The sequence below is a fragment of the Podarcis gaigeae genome, assembly GCF_964106915.1.
Source record: "Podarcis gaigeae genome assembly, chromosome: 14".
Taxonomy (NCBI): Eukaryota; Metazoa; Chordata; class Lepidosauria; order Squamata; family Lacertidae; genus Podarcis; species Podarcis gaigeae.
Window position 1 is genome coordinate 35,560,901 of NC_139690.1, and position 15,571 is coordinate 35,576,471.

Below are 15,571 nucleotides of genomic sequence, written 5' to 3' on the forward strand. Positions count from 1 at the left end.
CCTGTGACATAGCAATTCTAATAATACAACGTGCATTTATAAAATGCTGTTTTCTGAGGGCAGTGTATATCACATAATTCTAACAGTAACTTTGAAAGGTAGACTAGTTTATTACAGTGGTACCTCGGGTTACATACGCTTCAGGTTACAGACTCCGCTAACCTAGAAATAGTGCTTCGGGTTAAGAATTTTGCTTCAGGATGAGAACAGAAATCGTGTTCCGGCGGCGTGGCAGCAGCAGGAGGCCCCATTAGCTAAAGTGGTGCTTCAGGTTAAGAACAGTTTCAGGTTAAGTACGGACCTCCGGAATGAATTAAGTACTTAACCTGAGGTACCACTGTATATGCATATTACAGATAGCACACTGAAGTAGAGAGATGGTGAGATTATTCAAATAAGAGCATGGCTAAACGAAAATTTTAGCTATGGCACTTGGGTTCATAGCATGCTCTCTTAACCAGCTTATACTTGAACTAAAAGTTAGCAGATTTTAGACAGCTGTGTTGCTGAAGATGATATATTCATGTAAGACAAGCTAGGCTTTAACAAAATGAAAGGATTTTTAGGAAACACATCACAATTTTATCCTTTGGTTTCCCTTCAACAAGAAAACTGAAAATGTACTAACATATTAGGCCATCATTCCCTCTCTCAATTTTTTCATTTGGACATGCTCAAGAAAGCCGACTTCAGTCAAGGATTTTCTATGGACTGCCTTACCTGTAAGATGTTTGTAAAGAAGTCATGGTAGAACATTGGCCAGTCTTGCCGGCCAATATCCACAATGACTTTGCAAAGTTTGTTCCTAATGAAGTAAGGCAGAGTTTTGTGGTGAGTCAAAAGAAGCTTGGGCAGGCAGCTGCGAATCTCCATTTTATCTTGTGATGGAACCCCAAGCCACATCTTGTTAATCAGGTTCTGTGGGAAGAACAAAAGAAAGTGAGGTGTCATTTTGTACTAAACTTGGAATCTTTGAAATATCTTGCTTACGGCTACTGTTAAGAGCTGACAGTCATGATATTAAACCTAGAGGGCATAATACCAAATCTAGGAAAATGCTGACTGTCTGGAAATCTGCTTCAGAATATTTACTTAGTAATGGAATTAAACAGTAAAATATGTGCTGACAATTGAACGATGTATTCCCAACTAGTAAAGAGGGGAAATCGTAACCCTACTAATTAGCACCCAAAGCATGTCCCTGTTCATGGCCAGAGGAGAAAATATTTAACCTTTCAAGACAGCTAACAAAAAACAGGAGATATATTTAATGGTGATCATTAATACTAAGGCTAGACTGAAATTCTTGGGAATTATCTCATAAAATGCAAAAAATAAACAAGATAATGGAAATCTGACTGCCAAAAGGAAAACCCACCTGTAAGAATAACAGGTGACCAACATTTGCTATCTTTAAATCAGGGTTACAAAAATCAATTCAAACTCATCATCTCTGCTGCTCTGTATGGATTGGGAAATACTCATAGTGCAAAAAGTTGTCATTAAACACAGCAAACAATCTGATGGTATAGTGGAAGAATAATCTAAGGCAGCCTTTCCCAACCTTAGGTCCCCAGATGTTACCTGGACTATAGTACCTATCGTCCGCAACCATGCTGGCTGGGGCTCATGGGAGTTATAGTCCAATACCATCTGGGGACCCAAGGCTATCCATACCCCTGGACCAGCTCGAATTATCACCACAACAGAGTTAACTGAGTGAAACTGAACTCGTAAGAGGCATGCTTTGAGCAAGTTTACTCTTCCCTAGTACCTTACCTCAAACACTGTCAAACTGTACATCATTACATAGTCATTTCTTGTGCTTGACAGGAAATAGAGGCAGAATCTCCAGGCGCCAATCTGCTGGGCAAAGTTGTTCAGGAGCTCCTCTGGTTAAAAAAAACCCCAAAACGGTGTTAAAATTAATAGAATTTCAAGTCATTTGGCAATTCAATAGCCTGTTCCAAATAAACTGCCCCTTACACAGGGGGCAGGGAAGGGCTCACAGGTTATTATGCAATTGGACTTTGGGAAAACCTGGGGTACAAAATGTAGTACCTTCTTGAACATAAAAGTAAGGAAGCTCAGGACTGCTAGCTCTCTGCGTTTATCATCCAGTGGTGGAAAGCAGGGAAGGCCAAGCAGCTTTCTAAAGGAAACAGCGCGCTTCTGAATTTAGGTAACAGACACGGGAGTCTGCAGGTCCAAGGATCACACTAGACATGATAGTGCTGTAAGACCAGTCTCTTTAATTGCAGCCCTGACCTGATCACCTGTCAAGCAAGGAAAGGGTGTGTGTCCTGTGTGCATTCTGTTAAGAGAACAGAGGAAGACATAGGGAAGGGGTACTAATTTCTCTCCATGTCTACTGCTTAAGCCGGGTTCATTTCTGGTACTTCTGGAAGATAAGATTGTGGGGGTGAGCTAACCTGTGGAGGGAGGGGGAGCAATTTCAACAACCCCTCCTCCTCGTGTACCCCTTTCATTCTTAAAATTAGAACTCCTGCTTTACACATGATTGAGCCAACTGCACGTTTAAAGAGGTGGGTCAACCTCTGCATCTAAATTTGACTCAAAACAACTTATCCAAAGGGAGTCAAAGGAAGGATAATAGGTTCTCATTATGGTTCACAACAGATTTGAACCACCCTTCCAATGACTGGATACCTAAAGATAATGGCTCTGAACCTAGCTCATGCCTCCCGGCAGAGAAAAATTCTTTTGAAAGAGTCCTCTGGGGGCATATTGTGGTATGCAGACTATTCCCATGCTGAAATGGATGCAGGAGGCAGCAGCAAGTGGGAGAAAGTAAGAACTTGCAGTTTTGCAGTTCCACAAGAAGCTAAATAACTCACACATACTTTCTGAATTCCATTTGTGCATTTCTGCTTGTGCATCTATTAAGTAAAACAAGGCACAGAGTCTATATGGCAGGGGTACCTGTCCTTTTGGGGCCCAGGGACACATTTAGAAATCTAAAAAGTTGTTGTTGGCACCATAAAATCCTAATTTCACAGAAGAACAACTGGGGATATTCAGAAGAGTAAACCCCCCAAACAAGCCAGTATCCTCAAGAGTCATTTTCTCCAAAAAGATAATACAAAACAAAATTAAAGACTGGGGGTCTTGGCAGTGTCAGAGAGAGGGTATCTGAGGGCACAGTGATGCCCATGGGTTCCATGTTGGAGACCCCCACCTCTATGACAGCACATCATGTAGGAAATGCCATTATTTACTTGCCTGAAGTAGTAACAATTCCTTCTGAGTGGTTCACTAATTCACAGCTCAAGAGGCATTGTAACACATCTATTCATTCATGCAGGTTTTGGGGGGCCTCTAAGAAAGGCTTGATCAAGCACTTAAGCACAGATATTAGTACTTTGATCATCCAAATGACATCTGCCCTGCAGTCAAGGGAGGCCTATGTGTTTCTGAAAGCTTTGGTTGCATTCAAGGAGCTTTAAGCATCCAGTGAAATATGAAATGAACTCGACATATAAAAAATATACACTGGGTTGCATCCAATGGTACAACTACTCAGAAAATATCTTAGCTGGATAAAACCCACAGATTTTAACAATGAAACCTGTTGCCATCCTTTCAGGTGTCATGCCTAGCCAAAGCCATTTGGTACTGAGGTTGGAGAATGTGGGAATGATACTGAGCTTACCAATCTCACGCTTCCTTTCATTAGTAGTGCAATTGTGGAAAAACTCTGTCATTAGACTCTCCAAAGCTCGCAGCGAGGCCTCTTCTGATGCCTGACAACGACATTTCAAGAACAGTGTTAACATTAGGTTCCCCTAGTTCAACCTAATATTGCTCTAGGTTTTTTTTCTTTAATTAATCTATCAGGCTACCTATGTTGGACCTAAACACTCCTTCTACCTTTCTTCTCATGTTCTCCCACCCCAAACATTCTCCTCACAAAAAATTAAAAAAACCAAAAACCCTCCTCCATCTTGTGAGCAAAATTATGCAGTGTAGATCCATTTAAGTTTTGTCTTTACAAGCACATTTGGGCATTCTTTTCACAGAATTTGGAAGTCTGGAGGCAGAGTACACAGAGCCCCTAATGGAGCAAAGGCTCTGTTTAAGTACCAAAGCCAGGGTTTACAGATCAAGATTGAGCATTGTGGCGATCACACAGGGTCCCCGGACGTTTGACGGTCTATTGATCCCTGTGCCACCATTGTGATTGCTTCCCCGCTGCCACCAACCCATTTCTCTCGGATACACATGGAGTCCAGACAGTTGTTATCATTTAACCAAATAAACAAGTTTATTTTATAAGCATTAACAAGTTTAACAAGCATTAACAAGTTACCTAGGAAGAAGAGGGCAGGGGAATTTGCACACAAGAGAGGAAGGGATGAATAAGGTGAGCTCAAACCAGCTTGTCTAACAGGGCCTAAGCTAAGGCTGCATGTACAACATACACCTTTAAGTACAGTGGTACCTCAGTTCTCAAACGCCTCCGCTGTCGAACGTTTCGGAAGCCAAACGCTGAAAACCTGGAAGTAAATGCTTCCATTTTCGAATGTTTTTCAGAACCCAAACGTGTGATGCGGCTTCCACTGAGTGCGGGAACCGAAGTACTATACATTCCAATCACATGTCCCTCCTAAAAAGAATTGTGGGCACTGTGATTTACCCCTCAAAGAGCAACAATTCTCAGCAACTCTTAACAAACCACATAGCCCAGAATTCTTTGAGGGGAGAAATGCGCTTTGAATGTGCTCTAAGTTACAGTGTGTACAGAGCCTAGGCATTTTACTAATAGTTATAAATGAATAAGATAGCCGAAGTATTGTTACAACAGGTAAGAATTTGCTTTTAAAATGTTACACAGAGAATGAAGCCTAACTATTGTTGCATATTCAGTATTAAATGACAAAAGCAGGCAGCCAGAGCTCAAGGAATCCAGCATCGCAACTGTTCTAAGGAGCTTTCCAAGACTATGCCTGAAAAATATTTTTAGCTTTTAACATACAAAACTGCATTTCTAGAGTATCCACCCTGTTACAACTGGATTTCCTCAATTTCCAATGGAAAGTAGTGGTAAGGAAAAATATACTTAACCAGTTCTGAACTCAGAAACACCTTTACAAAAGCTACATTTAGACAGGCTTACACACTGCAGTTTGTATCTTAGCAACAGAATACTGCATTTTCATATTCTCTTCATAAGCTTAAAATAGAAACCTATCCCTTAAGAACGTTTGTTGAGAGAAGGTTATTCTAATAACGATGAAGAATGGACGGTTGTCAAAACCAATCCTGCGTTTATATGCTCTAAGGACTCTAAGTTATTCTTTAATCACATTTTTGACAGCAGACGCAAAAGCAGAACTGTACACAAGACTTTCTACCATACTTTTTCTTCAGTTCTCTAAGCTACTTTGTATGCTATTACATACAAATATTTTCGAAAAGGTTTTTTAAAAAAATCTTTCCCGGCTCCATGCTTGGCCAGAATGCTCAGAACAGCTATTCTGTACTCCTTTCCCTTGCACTGGGATTCAAAATCCAAAAGATCCCAGGTTCCACCTCCAGCATCTCTAAGTAGGGTTGGGAGGGACCCCTGTCTGAAACCCTAGAAAGCTGCTGCCATTCACTGTAGACAATACTGAATTAATTGACCAGTTGTCTAACTCAGGATAAGAAAAGAGGTCAACAACAACAAAAGATAACCTATTGCCAAGTACTGTATCCCCCTGCAGCAGCAGACAAGGACCAGGTACACCCTCCAAGGTTACCTTCCGAACCCTATTCTGGCCTTCGTAGACACAATGCTGAGCAATTCTGGAAAACTGGGGTCTTTTCCTAGCTTGCCATGGCTCAAACTGTTCCTTCTTATCCACTTTTCCTATCTGTAAAATGGGAATTTCAGCCATGCTGCAATTCTACCCACAATTCCAGATGTATTCAACTCTGAATCCCATGTGCACTGCCAGACATTTACAAAAAGGATGTGTTTTAATTCCATCAGTGCATAATTCAAAATAAAAGGCTCTCTGGAAGAGGAAGCAAGAAGATTTGGGAAAATTTTTATAATTCCTATACTCCAGTGGGCTGGGTTCCCAGCCAGCTCTTTAGAATACAAAAGAAATTCATTTTTTAGATTTCAGCTGCTATGTCTAAAGAGTAGTGAAGCAGTGTTAAAAACTGAGCTAAATGGCACTTTCAACCTAGATTATGGGCGCAACAACGGAATGTCCGGGCATGCTTTTTTATAACAAGAATACAAAACTGAAAATGAATGAACTGCAGCTAAAATATTATGTTCCATCTTTCACATGGTCTAGTCATTCCCCTGCCCACCCCCTCCTAATATTCTTAAGAGGGTCTCTTCTCCAGTCTTCAGAGAGTAGCTGCAAGTGGGGAGGCAGAAAAAGGTCCTCCTTTCCTTCCACTCTGCAGTTTTAATCTGAAATCGTAGGCACAGTTCAGTGCCCAGAGCTCAGAAACTGCTCATGCTAATCAAACTCCCTGTCACAAAATGTGCCTAGAGCAATGGGAGTTGTGAATACTGTAGTGAAGTACTCCCTGCACCCCCAAACACTGGAACTAATGAATTCAACCTTGGTTCTGTTGGAGCATGTGCTTGGAAATGGGATATTTTTAAAAGCTGTAACATTATGAGCACAAGCTGTTAACCTCATTTGTCTTCAATCAGCAGCTCAAAACAGAATATTGATTGCAACAATATATGAGAGGTAAATATGGCAAATCCTGACCAAATGCTTAACCACATGAAACACTTAAGGCCAAGGGAAACAAGCATTTTCGTTGAAGCTCTAATGCACCGCACAGCCCCAAACTACTAGTCTCTCTCTGTCTCTGAGGCTGCCTAGAAGGGCACCAATGACAAAAGGGGGGCAGCCAAGAGAAGAGAGTGTGTTGTTGAGGGTGGATGGTGGGCATCACGTGGGGCCAGTCTCTCTCTGTGTGCGCACACCTGTTAGTTGCCCTCCCCATCCCCTTCCTCTCCCTTCAGCCCAACTGCCGTTTTCTCCTCACACCACCTTCAACCTCAATAAACCTATTTTCGCGTGGCATCATATACACCACAAAGCTCAACAACTGGGGGGCTGTTTTACTTTTTGAAATATGGCAAGCCTAGGTTAAGTCCCGTCAAAGGCAACTATGGGTAGCGGTCTAAACCACTGAGCCTCTTGGGCTTGCCAATCAGAAGGCTGATTGTTCAAATCCCCTTGACGATGTGAGCTCCTGTTGCTCTGTCCCAGCTCCTGCTAACCTAGCATTTTGAAAACACACCAGTGCAAGTAGATAAATAGGTACCGCTATGGCAGGAAGGTAAACGGCATTTCTGTGTTCTGGCACTTGTCACGGTGTCCCATTGTGGCAGAAGCGGTTTGGTCATGCTGGCCACATGACCCAGAAAGCTGTCTGCGGACAAATGCTGGCTCCCTCAGCCTGAAGCTAGATGAGCGCTGCCCCCCATAGTCACCTTTGACTGGACTTAACCGTCCAGGGGTCCTTTAAATTTTTATCCAAAATACAAAGGTGTAAGCTTGCTTTATGTTGGGTGATCTCATTTATATTAGGTCTAATGTAAGACAAACAAGCTTTCACCTCATCAACACAAATAAGCCTTTCTCTTTTCTGGTCTTCCATAGTTGTCAAACTTGAAAATCCTTGTTCACAACAATATATTGTGGAGAACTGCAGAAGAATAGCCGCTTGAAGTGAGGCGTGGGTACTGCTTCTGGTTGAAATATATATAATTTTAACAAAAAAAATTCCTTCCAGTAGCACCTTAAAGATCAACTAAGTCAGTTCTTGGTATGAGCTTTCGTGTGCATGCACACTTCTTCAGATACCATATCTGAAGAAGTGTGCATGCACACGAAAGCTCATACCAAGAACTGACTTAGTTGGTCTTTAAGGTGCTACTGGAAGGAATTTTTTTTGTTTTGACTATGGCAGACCAACACGGCTACCTATCTGTAACTGTATATATAATTTTGACACTGTACTATACTATATTACAACGAAATGTTTAAATGTTTCTTTGAATGCCCTTGATTCTTCCTGCCATCCTCTCCTGCCTGCCACACCAGTGTGGTTGCGCTGTCACACCCTTTAAGAACCACTGATTTAACATATTTGATGTGTGCATGGTAATCATTTACAGCCTAATCTGACCACATCTTCCGCCTCATGTTATAATCTCTCGCAGATCCTGAAATAAATTTTACAGCACTTTTCAGCAGAGTAATTCACAACTCTGGCTTATTTTCAGATGAAGCCAAAACTATAAGGAAGTCACACTCTGTTTTAGTAGGGCCAGCTCAGCATGCTTTGCAGCTAGATGAGAATTTATCCAAATCTGACATTTTAGCTCCTGTACTTGTTAGGTTCTCACCTTGAGTCATTCTGATAGGTAGCAAACAATTCCACAAGTTTAGACTGCCTGCCAGTGTGAGGTTTCTTAACATGGCTTGAAATATAGATTTAGGTGCTCTTGAATTAGCCAGCCTTCTCTGAACAAGTCTGCATAAATTGGCATGATTTATTCTGATAAAAATAATGGTATTCAAAATGAGAAGCAAACAAGAATTGGGGGGGAGAGAAAGGGTGGGCCTGATGCACTGTGTTTTTACAAACACATAATATATTCCTTTTAAGCAATGGAGCAAAGGTTGCTTTTTTAAAAAGAGAGACCCAAGTTTACTTAGAAGTGACGTGGAAGCAGGGGTGGGGGGTGTACGTACACTAATCTTCAACTGGAGGATCACGGTCTGATCAAAGGTAGGTCACAGCAGGAGCACTACCATCATGCAAATATATGATGAAATATTTTTTTAAAAGGGTCCCCAAATGAATGTTGGGGTTAAAAGTGGGTCTGAAAAGATTGAAGATACCTGTCTTATTATTTCTTCTTTTGCTCCCTCCACACCCCCGTGATGAACTCAAGGGTTTCAGGCAGAAACCAGACTCACATATGATTAGCTTTAGCAAGGTAGCCACAGAATGTGGCCTCTGGCCACCCCCCTGGGATACTCAAGAAGTCAGACCAGGGCAATATAATTCAAGAGTACATCCAGCTTTAGTGGAGTGCCCTCCACTAAAGAAAGGTGCTAAAGTCAGTCTGGCCAGATTTGAGAAGATTGAGGGAATCAGGTTTCTTACGCAGGCATACGAGCATATCACAGCACAGGTAATTAGTTGTTAGGGCAGTGCTTTGACAAGTACTCAAATGTTCTGGGTCAAGTTCTTAATTGACAATCACACCAGGGGACGTAAACTGAACCCAGCTCTCTTCTGGGGTTTCTCTGGATAGTTAGAACAGCATTCTTCACACTGCTCCTGGCAAATACAGCACACTCAAAAGGTTATCCAGCCAGCTAATAGAAAACAAATATTAACAGGCATTAAAGACATCCTTCACTACCTCTACTTTGGGATATTTCCCCAGTTGACACATACCAGAGCCTAACTACCTTTCTAAATCAGTGGCAAACAACATAGAACTTGAAAAAGAAAGACATAATAGACTTCTTACCAGAAAGATCAATGACAAAGTGGGGACCGAAAACAAAGAATTGCATGGAGTTCATATTAAATTACTTAGACAAGCAGGAAAGCTGTCTTTGATAGCAGAGGGGAGAAATACTGAAATAACAGACTCCAGTGGTTTTAGATGTGTGTCATAGTGAAGCTGTAATGGAGAAGAGCAGTGTCCTCTCATTGCACACAGTACACAAAATACAACCAATATGTTTCCTCAGTTCAGTCTGCTTGTTCCACTATTTCTCCCTATGTAGATTCTTAAGCTACATTTGAGGAAGTGGGTGGAAGATACACATCCGTCACTTCAATAGTCAGACATATTCAGTGAGAAAAAGCCTGAAGAAAATTGCTGAGCACCTGTCTGAGATGAAAACTTCAAATCTGGTTTTGCGCACACATTTTAATCAGGGGCCCATCAATTTTGACTGGCCTTGGTAGTTGGCTACATTTCTGCTTGCCCTGATCCTGCTCCCCCTGAAGTGGCTTGTATGGCAGCCGCTCAAGGTCCATTGCAAGTTGTGGGGAAGGAAGGAGGGGGTTCTTCCTTCTTCCACAATGCTGAACTGCAAAAAGGTGACAGTTCATGCCTGTTGTGCTGAGTATAGACATTCCAGCAATCAGAGAAAAGTCTCGCTGCTTTCAAAGTATTTGCAAGACTTAGGAAACAGCCAGGGAGATTCTCCATCCTTCTCGGTTCAGTAGTACTATAGGAATTCTCCTTGATATTGCCCTCACCAGGTTACCTTGACTACAGTGTTAGAAACTGGGATAGAAAAACTAGGAGCCAAATGGCTCATGGGACTTGGGTTGTGGGTGCCAAAACAGAACATTTAGTTGCCATGGGGGGGGGGGGGTCAGTAACACTTTCTTTTTATTTATTTTGATAAGCATGAACACACTTCACATAAGTGACACATTGTTAATATCACATTTTTAACAGAAATTGTTAACACATGTTTAATTTGGTGTTTACAATAAAAATATTGGTAGCATACTTCAGTTTTCAAAACACTCTACTCTTTATTGTTTAACATATTGTCTATCCTTAACATATACTTCAGAGCTTCAAAGCACATACATTTCAGTCAGCCAGGTGCAAAAAAATGGCACCCAGACCTTTTGAGGTGCTCGCAAATGGAGAATCTTTAGGCACGAAATGCGCCTGGCGTCCTGCTAATTTCAAACCCTGCTAGTCTAATAGGTGAATGTGTTTGTGGACCTTCGATGTTAACATTCATTACAGGGGAAAGTGGCATGAGAAGCAGGAAATAACTTGGGTATGACATAACTTATGGGAAGAAGTGATTGCTCTCCTGTACATGAGCCTGTTCAATAACTTATCCCACACCCAAGACCTTTTCGTCCCCTGCATTCGACAGAAACTTTTGAGTGGCACATGCTTATAAAGGTGAGACATAAAATTTCATTATAAATAAATAGCTTTAATTAAAACTTTTAGAGCTAGGGTACCACAGGTGCTAACCATACAATGAACTATACACAAAGAAGTCATCAATTCTAGTCTCTTCTCTGCTATGAACCTTATGGGTGTCTTTAGGCAACCTATCGACCTTTTATCCCTGCTTCCTCTCCATTGACCTACCGTATATATAAGGATTATTGCGATAACATGATCTAATGGGGCACAGGTAAAAATTTCCTCTCTGTCATGAAATTCAGTGGGGGACTCGGAGAGCCTTTATCTCACATCCTAACCTGAGAGGGCTGTTGTAAACTGGGATAATCCTTTTGTATACCACCCTAGGCTTCTGCAATAATGTAAGCACTGTAAATACCCTGCTCAGTGCTCTGCAAATGCTATTGTTGCCATCAACAATATCAGGGTTTCACAATTCCACTTGCCATGGCAAGCGCTCTGCTGCCCTCTGATGAGCCCCCAAGCTTCCTCCCAACCTTGGAAATGGAGAGAGGGACTGGAAACATTCCCACAGTTCTGCTCACCTTCTAGTGATAATTCTCCCTCCATCTCCCTCCCCAAAGTTAATAGTATACCTGGCACTTGGGTTTTGGTACTGCACCTTCAAAGGCATACCACCCTCTTCATGGTGCATTCAGATGCACCGTGTGAGGTCAGCGACAAGACCATACCCCTAATGTGAGAGTCCTGAAGACCAAAAACCTTTGGCTGGCTACCAAGACCAGTCAAAGTTTGTGGACCCCCAATTGTCACCACCATCATCAAAACGCTACCTGTACCAGCAAGTTCTTTAACCATACATGCTTCTTTCCTATGGAAGATGGTCCTAACCAGTGGCCTTTATAGCAGCAAAACGCTCTTTGGTCAATGATCAAAACAGCACTCTGCTGCAGAATTATACTAAAGACACAGCATGCTCCTCCTCTCACTTACAACTTGGAGAAAAGAATTCAATAGATAAAGCCAGTATGACTCAAATTGCTCAAAGAGAACAGGAAATAAAGCGGCAATGAACAATTTGAGCTTTGAGTCTCATGCACAGAAGTGCAATGATTAAGCCATCCAATTTATATAAGAGTGGGGTGTGTTTGGTGGAGGAATGTTCGTGTATACACGGACATTTCTCCTGGATAGAATGCTTAAATAAGAGGGAGAATGATATGACTGTAAACATTCAAGGCACCCAGTAGTCCAAAGGCACCTAAACATTTGAGGCCAGGTCTGAAGAAGTCATTGAAAAATGTGTCATCCATTTTCCAAATGACACACAATAGCATCATTTGCTGCAGAGCCTCTCCAGCTCTTATTACTACATCCATGCCTCTACTAGCTTATATGAAGGGTTGGTTACTTGCTTGCATTTTAAAAATTCTTTTGATGCAAATTACTCTCATCTGCTTAACAGATTGGGATGGCCTGGCCTCAACTCTTCATGTTCTGGTGACCTTCCACCTGGAGGACCACTGTTTTACTATCTTCGCAGTCCAGAGACTACAGCTAGTGAAGAATGTGGCTGCTATACTGTTAAGTGGGGTAGACCAGTGGGACCACTGATCCTTGGAGCACTACACTGTCCATCAGTGAATGACTGGGTGCAATTCGACATGTTAGTACTAGCAAACAAAGCCCTAAATGGCTCAGGACCCAAGTACTAAAAAGAGTGTATTTTCCAGTATCAACCAGAGGAGGCCACATTGGTGGTGACCCATGTAATGGCGTTCTTGATGGTAGTTCCACATTTTTTGAGGTTTTAACTTATTGCTTTAGTATTGACATGTTTGCTTCCCTGGGCTCCTTTGAATGGGCAGAATATACTTTTAATGAACAAACGAGCATTTCAATTAACCCATGCCCAACTGATAGAACAACCATGTGGTGGCCAAGGTAGAACACACCACAGCAATGCAAATTTATAGGCCTCACAAACTCAACATTTACTATTCTTTGTGCAAGTATCTCTAGAGACACACAAAGGCAGCATTGAAAGCTTAGTTCAGGCATAGGCAAACTCGGCCCTCCAGATGTTTTGGGACTACAACAAAACATCTGGAGGGCTGAGTTTGCCTATGCCTGGCTTAGTTAGTCAAACCACCGACATGCCAACTTCAGTGGCAAGATGCTTGAAAGCTGTGTTCTTGAGTATATGAGGCAATGTACATTTACCTAGGACAGCTTCCAGTCAGATGATAAATTGAAAACCATGAAAATCAAAACATGGATTTTCAGTCTTCAACAAAGAAAACTTCCCAAACCCTCAACAGACTTGTCTCCAAACAGGCCAATACAACTGCAAGATTAGAGGTCTTAAGACTGCAGTTTAGATAGTGAGGCCATTTCCACATGTCACCCCTTTATTTCATTTTATTTCATTTCCAGAAGGGTTTCTGCAGCTCTGCAGATGCATGAACTTATACTCCTCCTTAAGGCCCTGGCTCTGCATGAAGCACTTTTCCTTGATGACAACCAGCTACCTATGACAGCTGACAGGGAATATCAGAATCCTAAGTTGCAAAGTTCACCAATGTCCAATATGGTTTGTTAGCACACTATTGGGCCCTGGAGCCAGTCCTTTGAAACACAACTTAACTGCAGGTACCCAGGTACCTTCCAACAACAGCATCTTATTGGAATGCTTTTAAATTCCTTTAACATACTTGGAAAGACATCCATCAGCAAAGCATCCACTCATAATTGTTACTAATACTGATGGCTAAGATGAGATAACATGCAGCCTTAGGCAAATCTATCTCTAGGTCCAAGCACCACACCCTCCAAATCTTTACAATGAGGATAACACCACTTTCTTTAAAAAAAGAATTGAGACAAAATGTTCTGAACACTTGAAATGCACAATATATGCTAAGCATTATTATACTTCCAAGATACACATATGGCAGTATAGCACATGTGACACATATAGCAGTGTATCACACATAACAAGATATCACACATGATCACACTATCAGAAACAACCCAATATACTAAATTTAAAACTTACCATTGTGGCTGGGGAGGCGTCTGGGATGATCTGGGCTCTTGAGAGCTTGGCTTCTTCCCCTCCCCTAGCTCATGTCATGGTCCAAGAGGTAGCTTCCTAGGAGGACCATCTTCCTCCATTAGGGTAAAAAAAATTAAAAATGGGAGAGTGGGAAGAAATCACCCACCCTACCCTATTTTTTCGCTCCCTGCCTTTGGCTTCAGGAACCCATCGGAGAGCAGTAGCTAGCAGAAATATTTTTTTAAAAAACCACCCCTAACTTCCCCGTTTTCTAAAAAGAAGGTCTTCAGAGCAGGGTATTTATGCAATGGGTTTAAAAACGAGAGATCTCCCAGACAGACACTCCAGTGCAAGCAGAGGCCTACACGCCGTGTATTTTCTGGGTGGAAATGAAAAGGAGGATCCTTTCAGAGGGGGGAAGGTCTGAGGGCCTGTGCACGGTGCTGCCTATCTCTTTTTGGGGAGGGCGTTGGGTGCCTCTTGGGAAGGAAGTGGGGCCTTCCAGCCTGGTGGGGCCTGCCTGTCCCACCGTCGCCCCCTTTCCTAGCCCCCTCCTCCCTTCAGCTCACACAGCCCCTGTGCAAGTCACCGCCGAGCCTTCCTCAGAGCGCTCGCCCTCCTTTATCTCCGGGTGGGTTTTCCTCCTCCTCCCTCCTCCTCCTCCTTCCTCTCAGTCTCCGGGGTTGGGGGAGGGGAACCACCGCCACCAACCAACGCTGGTGCTGCTGCTGCTGACGCCCCGCCCACGGCCCCGCCCACCTCGCGCACGGCCCCGCGACCACAAACTCTCTCTCTCTCTCTTCCCACCCAGCCCGCGCCGACCTCGGCCTTCCTTCTGTGACGTAACAGGAAGCGACCCGCGAGGGCGGATCCTGACAGGCGCGCGCGCGCGGCGGAGCCGGCCCGCGCCACCGACCAATCCCGGAAGAGCAGGGTGGTGACGCCACGGCGCGCGCGCTCGGCAAAACCCCCAAGTCGCCGCATACGCGCGTGCGCGGAGGGAGAGGCGAAAGTGGTTTGTCCCCTCCTCCTACCAATAAATTAACCCTTTTAACCTGCTGCCTTGAGGGCGCAGCAAGAAGGTCTTCCTCAGAAACAATAAAGGCGGAGAAAGAGCTTCTTTCCACCAACCACCAGTCTTCCTGCCTCGCTTCTTACTGCCCACCCCCCAACCCAAAGGAGATGCCTCTGCTCTGACAGATTTAATTTTCTTAAGTGTTTGCGTGTGGAGAAATAAAACAGGTCTGTGGCTGTAGCCAATGCTAGTCCTACTCAGAGTAGACCACTGAACTCCCTGCTAATGAACTTCCCCCAGAGAATCCTGGTGGGAACGCTAGTTTACCCTTCACTGAGCTACAATTCCCAGTACTCTTAACAAACTACAGATCCCAATATTTTTTGGGAGAAGCCATATACTTTAAAAGGCATGGTGTGTATGCAACAAAAGGTCTTTATAATCATATTTATTTTGACCCTGAGATAGTCTGTGACCTATACTGCCCTGGGAGCTGACATGATTAAATGTCTGTCCTTACCAAAACAACCACAACCCCAAAACAAAAAATACATGTTAGATTTTTACTTTTTTTACT

The 15,571-nt window shown here is 42.9% G+C and overlaps 1 protein-coding gene across 3 annotated transcripts in view; it reads right to left on the bottom strand.

The window, feature by feature from the left end:
- Positions 1-14,892, bottom strand: part of XPO6 (exportin 6) — a 145,072-nt gene extending 130,180 nt beyond the window's left edge. For all 3 annotated transcript variants that reach the window (XR_014557714.1, XM_083710823.1, XM_083710822.1), the window contains exons 1-4: positions 13,980-14,892; positions 3,674-3,764; positions 1,780-1,892; positions 721-918 (exon numbers count right to left, since the gene is read on the bottom strand). Coding sequence is in view for 2 of the 3 variants with exons in the window: in XM_083710823.1 (XP_083566949.1) it covers positions 721-918; positions 1,780-1,892; positions 3,674-3,764; positions 13,980-13,982 (405 nt within the window). In the remaining variant the exon portion in view is untranslated. The remainder of the gene's footprint in view (positions 1-720; positions 919-1,779; positions 1,893-3,673; positions 3,765-13,979) is intronic.
- Positions 14,893-15,571: the final 679 nt, after the last annotated feature.